This window comes from Rhodamnia argentea, chromosome 3 (assembly GCF_020921035.1).
Source record: "Rhodamnia argentea isolate NSW1041297 chromosome 3, ASM2092103v1, whole genome shotgun sequence".
Lineage (NCBI taxonomy): Eukaryota > Viridiplantae > Streptophyta > Magnoliopsida > Myrtales > Myrtaceae > Rhodamnia > Rhodamnia argentea.
The window spans coordinates 9161199-9173236 of record NC_063152.1 but is presented as its reverse complement, the minus strand read 5'-3'; the positions used below and the strand labels follow the sequence as shown (position 1 = coordinate 9173236).

General features: G+C 43.0%; 1 protein-coding gene across 1 annotated transcript; it reads left to right on the top strand.

Moving 5' to 3' along the window:
- The first annotated feature begins 1130 nt into the window (after positions 1 to 1130).
- Positions 1131 to 2381, top strand: LOC115726558. The gene has a single exon (XM_030656480.2). It carries the CDS (start codon positions 1131 to 1133, stop codon positions 2379 to 2381), a length of 1251 nt encoding a protein of 416 aa, XP_030512340.2.
- The last annotated feature ends 9657 nt before the right edge of the window (positions 2382 to 12038 follow it).

Below are 12038 nucleotides of genomic sequence, written 5' to 3'. Positions count from 1 at the left end.
CTTAGCCGGGCTTAGGCGTTGACTTACTGAGATTTATCCCACCCCGTCGTGGTTAACCTTTTTCAAGTTCGAAATGATGGAGTTTATGGTTCATTTTTTTGGAGTACAGATCGAAAGCCATGGTGATGTAGCTTCTTTTGGGAATAGAAGTGATGTTAACCCCGCCCGACCCTACCCTTTTGTTGATCCTGGAGAGCCGCTCCGAAGAATGGGGTTGTTTATGACAGTAGCTCAGTAGGATTAATTACCATCTACTTTTGATATAGTACCGACAATTGTATTTTGGTATTTGACTGTTATGGATGTTCTTACTTGCTATCCCCGTCATATTTGTTTGAATGGGAGTGTATATGTTTCCGCTTGCGTATTATAGTATCATAGGTCGATAGCGTACCCGTGACGTTATCCTTTATGACCCGAGGCGATTTGGTAAGGATGCCGCGTACTCGAGAGTCGGGGCGTGACATCCCCGCCCAAGGTGGTATCAGAGCAAGGTCGGCCTGATCCGTCCGGTTATTGGCTTGGAGTGATAAGGAGCATTGGGAAAAAGGGATAGTTAGTAGGATTATATGCTTGTTCATGTTATTGTTGCTTGTGTTTTTAAGTCTTTGGGTTGCCTTCTTATCGTGCTTTGCTATGGGGTGAACAGGATTCCGTATAATACCTGTAAAATGAGCGAGCACGGTAAAAGAATACCCCGAGGTAGGCCTGCTAGACGGATTGAGGACATCATGAGAGGTGAACCGTCCGCACCTCGAGTCGGGCTTGCCGGGCAGAGCCCAAGGATCGAGGAAACCTTGGAAGGTGAAGGAGCGTCCCACGGACCTCTGGGACGGGACCCGAGGATGATCAATGAAATTGTTGAAGCACTTGGGGAATTGGTGGGACAACGAACAAGAAATCAGAATGCTACCGCCGCCGAGACATTCCAAGGAGGCCCTTTGGGCGTGAACATAAATGAGGTTGTCCAGACCTAGAGGTTAGTAGAATCATTCCTAAAGTTAAGACCGCCGAAGTTTGCGAGAGAAGGGGACCCCGAGGCTGCTACTCAATGGATTAAAGAACTCGAGAAGGTGTTCACCCTACTGCGATGCACCGATGAAGATAAGGTTACCTTGGCCCTCTACCGGATGCAAGGCAATGCTAATACTTGGTGGGATGCATCCAAGGGACAGATCTTTCTAGAGGGCACGGCCTTGAGTTGGGATGCATTTGTAAGAGTCTTCAATGCCAAGTATTTCTCGGATTGCGCCGGGGAGCAGAAGTTGATAGAGTTTATGAACCTACGACAAAATCAAATGACCGTAGACCAATATGAAGCAAGGTTTGCCGAATTGTCTCGATACGCCCAAAGAATGGTTGAGGACCCCGAGGACAAAGCCAGGAGGTTTAGAGATGGATTGAAGTCGGAAATTAAAGATGTGTTGGTGCCCTTCAATTTAAAGAACTATAACGAGTTATATGAGAGGGCCCAATTAGTGGAAAGGAATCTAAATGAAAGAGCCGCTGCATCTGGATTACGGTTTATGCGCTCAAATAGGAGAGACATTAGGCAAGGAAAAAGGCCAATGTCCAGTGGTAAGACCCACATCCCGCCAAATAGAGCAGGTGCAATCAACAAGCCAATGTATCGCCGGTATGAGGAATGTCGTATGTGCCGCCAAAGGCATAGGCCTGGTCCATGCCCAATGAGGATCGGAGCATGTTTTGGATGTGGCCAAATTGGTCATCAAGTGAGGGACTGCCCTCAACGACAAGAGAATAGGCCACGGGAAGAACAACTCGGAGGATACACGCCACGGAATGTTCAGAATCGACCTACTATGCAAGGAAGGGTGTTTGCGGTCACCCGGGATGAGGCGAAGGATTTGCCGACTGTTACAGGTACGATTCTCTTACATGACCAAGTTGCTCATGCTCTGTTTGATCCTAGTGCTACCCATTCATTCGTAGCTGAACAATTTGTTAAACTCATTGGTTTAAGTCCAAAACCATTGGGTACTATGTTTAGAATTTCTACGCCCTTAAAGGATAGTGTGGTAGCTGCCGTAGGCTGTCCCGGTTGTAAACTTGTTGTGGGTAGCTATGAGGATAAGATAGATTTGATCGTGTTGAAAATGTACGACTTTGACTTGATTGTTGGAATGGACTGGCTGACAAAGCAAAGGGCCACAATAGATTGCTATCATAAGGTGATTCAGTTCAGTCCATTGGATAAGGCTAGTTTTAAGTTTATGGATAATCGAGGTGAAACCTCAATCGGAGTGATTTCGTCACTTGAGGCGACTCGTTTGTTGGAAAGTGGTTGCCAAGGTTATTTGGCGTCTATTGTTGATGTGACTTTCGAGGAACCTAAGTTGGAGGATATCCCTGTTGTATAAGAATTCCTAGATGTCTTCCCTAAGGAATTGCCTGGTTTACCACCAAAAAGAGAAATAGAATTTGTGATAGAATTAGCTCCAGGGACGGAGCCAATCTCTAAGGCGCCATATAGAATGTCATTATCTAAACTAAAGGAATTGCAAGTTCAAATGCAAGAATTGTTAGATAAAGGATCTACCGTCCTAGTGTGTCACCTTGGGGAGCGCCCGTGCTATTTGTGAAAAAGAAGAACGGGTCGTTGCGTTTATGCATCGATTATAGATAGTTGAATCAAGTGACGATCAAGAACAAATACCCTTGCCAAGGATCGATGATCCGTTCGATTAGCTACAAGGAGCCTCGGTATACTCCAAAATCGATCTTAGGACGGGATATCACCAATTGAGGATTAGGAAGGAGGACATACCAAAAAAGGTGTTTAGGATGCGCTATGGACATTATGAGTTTATGGTAATGCCATTTGGGTTGACGAATGCTCGTGCTGCTTTTATGGACTTGATGAATAGGGTATTCAAGGAATTCTTGGATCGTTTCGTGATTGTGTTCATAGATGACATCTTGGTGTACTCGAGGAGTCATGAGAATCATGAACAACATTTAAGGATTGTTTTAGAGACTCTTAGGGTGCATCGGTTGTATGCCAAACTTAGTAAATGTGAGTTTTGGTTAGCTCGTGTGGCATTTTTAGGCCACGTGATTTCTGGCGAAGGCGTTGCCGTAGATCCATCTAAGATTGAGGCGGTGATGAATTGGCCGAGACCCACGACGGTAACTGAGTTTAGAAGTTTCTTGGGTTTGGCAGGCTACTACAGATGTTTCGTAGAAAGATTCTCAGCTATAGCTTTGCCTTTAACACGACTACCGAAAAAGGACGTGAAATTCGAATGGACTAACAAGTGTGAGCGTAGTTTTCAAGAGCTCAAACATAAACTAACTACGGCTCCTGTTTTGACTATTCCGTCCGGTCCTGGAGGATTTGAGATCTATAGCGATGCTTTGCTTAAATGTTTAGGCTACGTTCTGATGTAGCATGGAAGAGTAGTTGCCTATGCCTCTCGTCAGTTGAGACCTCACGAGCTGAATTATCCGACACATGACCTAGAATTAGCTGCGGTTGTGTTTGCTTTAAATATTTGGAGGCACTATTTAATTGGAGAAAAATTTTAGGTATATATTGACCATCAAAGTTTGAAGTACTTGTTTTCACAAAAAGAGTTGAACATGAGGCAACGTCGATGGATAGAGTTGCTTAAGGATTATGATTGCGAGATCCTATACCATCCGGTAAAGCGAATAAGGTCGCTGATGCCTTGAGTAGAAAATCAGCGATTGCTCAATTATAAGTCCATGAATGGTGTTTGTTAGAGGAAGTTAGGGACTCCGATTTCAAGTTGGAAATAAGTCATCTATCGAGTCTTGTAGCTACCCTAAGGATCGAACCCGAAGTACAGGCAAGGATTAAGACCCCGCAGTCGACAGGCCCCACCATTCAAAAGATCCTTCAGGAGTACTCAACTAAATGAAGGGTAGACTTTCGGGTAACCGAGGATGGAATACTTAAGTTTCGTGGACGTTTAGTTGTACTTGATGACGAAAGGCTAAAGGAGGATATCCTCTCGGAAGCGCACCGTAGCAACTATAGTATCCATCCCGGCAGTACAAAGATGTACCAGAACCCGAAACAACACTATTGGTGGAATGGTATGAAAGCAAATATAGCCAAACACGTCGTTAAGTGTTTGACCTGCCAACAAGTCAAAGCGTAACACTGTAAACTTGGAGGTTTGCTGCAGCCGTTAGAAATTCCGAAGTGGAAATGGGAGCACATTACGATGGATTTTGTGATGGGATTACCAAGAAGTCAGAGAGGTCATGATTCAATCCGGGTTATAGTTGACAGATTGACAAAGTCAGCTCATTTTATTCCTATTAGAAAAGATTTTGTCTTAGATAGATATGCAGACCTATATGTGAGGCATATCGTGAGACTGCATGGAGTTCCAGTGACGATCACTTCAGATCGTGATCCTAAATTCATTGCAACGTTTTGGAAAAGTCTACAGAATGCTTTGGGAACGAAACCGCAATTCAAGACGGCGTATCATCCGCAGACGGATGGTCGATCCGAAAGGACAATTCGGATGCTCGAGGATATGCTATGAACTTGTGTCCTGGACTTTCAAGCTAACTGGGAAGAGCAATTACATCTAGTTGAATTTGCCTACAACAATAGTTATCAGCAGAGTATTTGTATGGCACCATTCGAGGCTTTATATGGTAGAGTTTGTAGAACGCCAATGTGTTGGGACCAAGTGGGCGAAAGAAAAATTACGGGGCCTGAACTAGTGCAACGATCGGTGGAGGCTGTCAAGCTCATTAGAGATAGGCTGAAGACAGTTCAAAATCGTCAGAAAAACTACGCCGATAGAAGGCATAGACCTTTGGAGTTTTAGGTAGGCGACCATGTGTTCCCGAAGTATCGCTAATGAGAGGAACGTCTCGTTTCGGCAAGAAAGGCAAGTTAAGTCCAAGATATGTTGGACCATTTGAGATTTTGGAACGAATTGGGAATATGGCGTATCGTCTTGCGTTCACGCCGAGACTTGCTCAAGTTCATAACGTGTTTCACGTCTCGATGTTGAGGAAGTATGAACCCAACCCCGCTCATGTGCTGATTTACGAAGAGATTGAGTTGGACGAGCCAGCGTCATATGTGGAGCGCCCAATCAAGGTCGTGGATTGAAAAGAGCATGTCCTCCGGAACAAGACAATTCCCTTAGTCAAAGTGATTTGGTAGCACCACGGAACTAAAGGAGCTACGTAGGAAAATGAGGAAGTTATGAAGCGTAATTATCCCGATCTTTTTGAGGAAATGAAACCGTAGTTAAATTTCGGGGACGAAATTTCCTAAGGTGGGGAGAGTTGTGATGCCCTGAAAATATGACTTCCATTTAGTAGTAGAATTCAGTTATGGAAAGACTGTGAATTCCAGTTCATTGCTCAGAATTGAATTTCTAAGGATTTAGTGCCGGAAATTGGAAAATTTCCGATTTGTCGATCGAATTAGTTTAATGTTTGATCGTTTGGTCGTCGCGCCGTAGAAAAGGGAATTCTAGCGCCCAAGCCTCGTTTTGACCAAATTGACCCGAGATTGGAGTAAATTACCCTCCGTCGGATTTTCGGATGCTCGAATTATCCTTGGTTGCAAAATGACCAAATTACCCTCTGCCAATTATTTTGAAATGACAAAATTTCCCCTATGTTTTCTTATGAATGCCAAGACAAGAAAATAAATGAGATGGGGCCCACTCTATCCTTCCTTCTTGGTCAAAGGCGGCAACTCTTCTCTTCATCTCTCTCTTTTCCATGTGAACTCCCCTGCACAACCGACTCTCTCCTTTCCTCTTCTTTTTCTTTCTGTTTTGCTGTGATACCAGCCCACTACCGCTCACCACCACGTCCTCCAACCACCTTAACATTCCTCCGACCTTCAGCCACCACCTTCGACCGCCGGAAGCTGCCACAGAACCGTCGGAGGAGTCGAAACAGCAGCTACTTCCAGTCTGCTCTGTTTTAGCCTCTGTTTTGCCCGGTTCTGTCCTCAGCAGTTGTCCGCCATTCCGCGGCCTTCCTCCGCCCATCTCCAACCACCACTCACTCCCCGACACCCCCTTAGAGCTCTACCATCAGCCCCACGAAGCTCCACCACTATCAGAGACCCAAACAGCCCCGACCAAACCTCCCCTGTCTCTGCCCCTGCATCGCACCCCTGTTTCTACTTGCTGCAGCTTCTGTTTGCTGCTGCTCCGGTCTACTCCGGCCACCACATGCGACCAGTGACGTCCCCTGACACCCCCTCAGACCTCCATCAACCACCTCACGAAGTCTCGACGCCGTTGGAATCCCGGACAGCCCAAACCGTCCTCTGCCATGCTGCTGTACAGTGCAGTTTTTAAAGTCTGACTTGGAGAAACAGAGCCCGTTCGCATAGCAAACGGACCCGAAACCATCCCAAACTTTGTACACACCTTCCTCTACCTCTCTACGATGTTACCATCTAAAGAAAAACCCAAATCAGTCCTTTAAATTGAAACTGTACATGATGCCGTCCCGACTGCTCAATCAGCCATGTTTTTGGAGAAACCGGACTGTTCTGCCCTTGCCGTCGCTGCTCCGACCACCATAGTCTCCCTCCGACCACCTCACACCTCCACCCTTGACCCCAGAACCATCTGCCGCCCGTAGCCCGCTTGAAGAGCCACCACAGCCTCGGATTGCCCTACCATGCCCTGTTTCCAGCCTGTCCCCTATTTTTGGGCCTGATCCGTGGGCCAATTGGCTGGGCCATGACCCAATCTGACCTGAGTCGTGTCCTGTGAAGCGGGCCGAGAACCTGAGCCGTGAGCCTGGCTCGTGGGCCAAGTTGGCCTAGAATTTTGGCCCGTGGCCTAGGAATTGGGCCTAAGGTTCTATTGATTACAGTCCTCAAATAGTAAAAACTCGATCATGACATCGTTGGGTCGCTGGTCAACTAACTCGTATGGGTCCCAAATTATTCTAAGACTATCCTAGTTATATAGCAGAGGACTCTCTTTACAATTACATTGGGGTGCAAACCGACCTTCACTAATACCACAAGGCGCAGAAGTATCACTTAACTATGGCATCTCAATCCACTCACAATCCTTCGTCTAACGCTCAAGACGCAAGGCTATGCATTTCAAAATATATTTCTCACCCATCGAAATCTACTTTAATGCGGGAAACACTTGCAAAGCATAATCGCCCTCACCACTTTTCACACACCACTAGCTTTCACCTCCATTTTTATCGGTTCGAACTTTTCTAACTCCTCAAGCGACCATTACATCTCATAAATTAACTCCTAAGATCGATCTATAACATCATGTTCTATCGTGGTCCAGACACAACTCTTATGTATTCAAGCCCACTGACCTCTCGTTCTAATGTTCATCATTTACTTTCCCGCAACCACCAACACCCCCCCTCCCTTTTTTTTTTCATTAATCATTTCTCCCCAGGCTATGAAATTGTACTCGACCGATCTTTCTATCAGTCTACCGCACAGATAATTATAATCGTTATTTACTTCAACCACAGAGAGAGAGAGAGAGAGAGAGAGAGAGGAGGGGGGGGGGACCATAGGCTAAGCTTCTTACCATCAAGATCAAGCACCAATGTCACGGACTTCCTTTTCTGAATTTGCTTGCGGGATGCTGTGGGTTGAAAACTCGATATTTCATCGGAAAAGTCAGGTAATGTTCTGATGAACAAATGCGGATCGAAGCACTCCGCTTCGTCCAAATCGAAATGGCATACCATTTAGAGTTGTAGCATCTCATCCGATCAATTGACATATAAAAGCTGGATCCATCTAGATCAAATGTTCCTTCTTCATGTTACTTGGTATCTTCAATGGCACTGGTAATAAGTGTACTCCCTAGAAGTAGTACCATCATGTATTTGTCAGAAACATCAAACAACGTACTTGACTCATCACCCTAGTACCCGAGCGTTAAATCATTGGCATCCTCATCATCCATTGTAACACCGTCAGAACGTAAACACGCTATAAATATGTTAGACATAGAAATCTGATATACCGCAACTTTGGTAGTCACATGACACCTTGTTTTCAAAGTTTTCATTTGCCTCCGACAATGCCTCAACAAAATCACAATCGCTCCCTACCAAATCTACCAAGGCATTAAAATTAAACTCCTCAAAAACAAACTAATAACTCTATGAAGGCATGCGCACCAGGAAAAAAAATTGGCTCAACTCAACATGCGGAATAAGTAGTTCCTCGTTAAACAAGTAATGGTCGTACACGACAAGTATTGAATTGACGTATGATCGGACTAGTAAAGGATAACGAAGCCTGCTTCCATTTAAGAAGTAAAAATTCTAAGGATTGAGACATGGGGTAAACTTCGTGGAGTACGGATGCATTAATGAAAAGAAACACCATGTGGGAGATCAAATACACTATGTAAATTATGGCATCCTTGGCTACCAAGGATGCTTACCCCAATGCCGGATCCAACAAGAAAAATTGGTGCTTAAAAGAAAGGTAAGGGAAAAACAGGATATTAGTCACATGGTTTAGATAAACAACAGTTACATGATCTCTCCAACAAGAATTCGTTCGCTCCCTTGTTGCAGTTGCAGCAAAATAACAAAAGGACGTAAATAGATGACAAGACAAGAGAGCGCAAAAGGGACTATCTAGCAGCATGAACATCTTTAATGGATAAGAGTCAAAATAGTACCAATGGAGACACTTTCTATGCTGGGTAGTTCACCAGGCTCCAAAATAGGAGAAAAAATAGTCTCCAAATTTGTTGGATTGGAATGGGCATGCTCCCGCACTTAGCAAACTCCAACTGTTACAGTAGCATAGGACACATGACAGTAATGACTATTTCGGAGCATAGTGAAGAAGTAAACCAGATTCTACGGATTCGATATACATTTAGAAATTACTGACAAGTTTGCCCCCCACTAAAGACAAAATTTATGGAATTCTCTTAAAAAAAACGAAAGAATGCTTTTAAAAAAAAATTAACTTTCTTTATTGCTAAGCCGGTTTCCTTGGTTAAATATCTGGATGTTTCGACTTTTGATGATACAATCCAATTCTAATCCTTTTCAATTTCACTTAACACTCGATAATATGACATGTTGTTTGTGCCCACCTAGCTACTGATTCCACTCATTTTCCTATTAAAGGTTTTCTTTATATCTCCATTTCCATTCCTTTTTCCTTTTTCCTTTTTCTTTGTTAAGGGCCAATAGAGGGCCGTCGGACCTAACCATTGGGCGATCACGAGCCCTCACCCTCCCCGGTGGGAGGGCTCGAGATCCTCGCTCAATGCTGGGCGAGGGCCGCAATTGGCGAAAGCATGCGGCTGCGTGTGAATGCAACGACCCCTCGCTGGCCCATTTGTGGGAGGGCTCGCGGCCCTCACTAGGCGCCGACGAGGCCTCGCAAGTTTTAATCTAGTGGCCGCCGGCAAGCTCTTAACAATAAATAAGAGAAAGGAAAAGAATTCATAAAAATTATACATAAAAAAAATCCCATAAGCATCGATCATGCCACATAGTCTAAAAAATTAAGGGAGCCGAGAGAAGGATAACATGGAGAACATCGACAAGTTTTAGAATTTGAATGTGCAAATCGAAAATTTCCAACTCGAGGATCGAGTCTACACAAATTCTAGGACTTCCCCCATGATGCAGAATTAAAGCAAAAATGGAAAGAACTCGCCAAAGAAAGCAAAAATTGAAGAAAGATTGTTGTTTGGGGGGTATGGGTCCAAGTGATGAATAGAAGCCTCAAGAATTGTACGTCTTTATTGGCGAAATTACATCTTTGCCATCGGAGACGTATCATTCACATTTTCTACACGTGGATAGATAGGAAGGCAAGGCACAAAAGAGCTAATTAGACAAACGATGTATTACTGAGACGTGTCAATTTTATTATACAAGTTTGACTCGCGTGTACATCTTTGGACTTCCAACATTTGTTGGACGAAACCCCATCTTTATACTGGAGCACAAAACCCCATTTTTATTTCCACTGCAAAGGAAATTAAAACATTGGCTTTAAAAAACTGAGAGCTCTACAGGTGAATCTTTTGACCGTCGTCAGTTCAACCAGCATCTCCGGGTACTAGTCCAGGCATGCAAGGAACTCTTGGAGCTTGAGGAAAGAGGCGAGTAGTGCAATCTTCAATTGCCAAAGAGTTACCAGAAGCGTTCTATAAAACAAATGAATAATTACTTTCCAGTTGGAAAATAAAAAGACGAAAAACTACGGGATTAAAGCTAAGGAGCCAAACGAATCAACAAATTAAAAAGATCTTCCATAAACCCATACTGAAGCTGTTGGACTTTGAAATAACTACTTGACTGCAAACGAAGCATTATGAAAGGTGTGAGCCATAGAATATCCGCTGTTTTGGTCGTAAATATCACGAAGTCGTATCAACTTTTAAGTCGAAAGATGTATGCTGTATTCACTTGGGCATCCTCCTCCCAGTTGAGACGCATCGCAGCTGCCATATGGGACTCCAAGCTTCTTAACATTTTTCCATTCTGCTTAATATTTATAACATGTTAGGACGATGACATTCATCATGTACAGACAAAATCTCTTCTCAGCAAAACGTAATCCATGGAGTGGACCATTAGTAAAAAACTGGCAGAAATTTCAAAGATAAAATAATCGCAGCAGCCTCAACCAAGTTCTCAGGCTTCTTCTCATGACCATGCAGCTATAGCTTAGTGAAAACATAACCAGTTATTTACAGACTTTTCCACCCACGAGCATAATTTAAAAGTCACCTGAATAATTACCTTCCTAATTCGACTGAACTGAACTTCTTTTACAAATAATTGAAAGAAGCTATTCATTTTGATGAAAATGAGCATGTTGCAGATGAATGCTTCTATATGACACCATCCGCTACAATGAGATGGACCCCAGTAAACGATATGCTGTCATTTGTCGTTGACAATTGAAATAGTCTCAATCATTGATAACAACATTAGCAGCGAGGTGAGATGTTTTTTGTCCTACATGAGAACGCAATTGAGCACATCAATTGAAATAGTCTCAATCATTGATAATACTCAAATCCTCGTTGATAATTTTAGTGATTAAACTTCATGTAGAGTCCTGATCCTTGTTCGAGTTTCAAAGTCAATCTTCACCAAAAACTCGGTAGTCATCTTGCATGATTTTGTTGGCTGCACCAGGCTTAGTGGATGCTTTAATTGTCTTGTACTAAATTCTATGAATGGGAATCCAATTACATTACTATGTACCCGGTCCTTGTGTCCTTGCAGTCAAATGGGTACGTATTTGACAAAAGAAAAAATAACTTGTAGGAATATCTCATATCTGAAAACAATGACATTAGTCGAAGCAGAAGTATCTTTATCATTAGCTATTGCCTAACAATAAATAACACCATATTGTGCAATTAATTTACATCTGTTATGCAATACCAATCTCTTATATCACATAGTATGATTCCATTGGACGAAATTCACAATCACGATCCACGATCCACAGACTTAATTTTTAGATTCATAACTCATTTTCCAAGTGATAACTAAGGGTGACCCTAAGTGGTAATCATATCATATCAAAATTTTGGCTACCTACTTAACAGTTGCCACAATTGATAGACAAACATTGTTCTGGGTTCAAAGTTCAAACCGCCAAACACAAAATCATGCATCTAGTCTATCCAACTATACAATAGTGCCAACTTGATTAAAAACCTGAACTATCATGACCTGCTTATATTTAGTTCAGTAAGTTCTCCAATAACAAATAATACATGAATTTTGTTTCCATGGTTTTTACAAATTACAATATGATCACACCACATAAATATAACATCTCATGTAAACCAGGGATTTTGTAAGCTTGTGGCTGGTTTCTCTTCAAACTTATTTGACATTGATGAAGAAATGCATATTGTACATAAGCTGTGTCGGTCATAAGCTATGATGTTTCACTGAACTCACACAGCATGATAAGGCTACTGAGAGTTAAAAGAGTGCCTTGTTTGTCTCAACAGATTATCCACTTCCGTGAATTCCGAATTCAAACAAGA

Coding starts and splice junctions, on each gene's coding strand:
- LOC115726558 (XM_030656480.2), top strand. CDS start 1,131: ATGCAAGGCAATGCTAATACTTGGTGGGATGCATCCAAGGGACAGATC.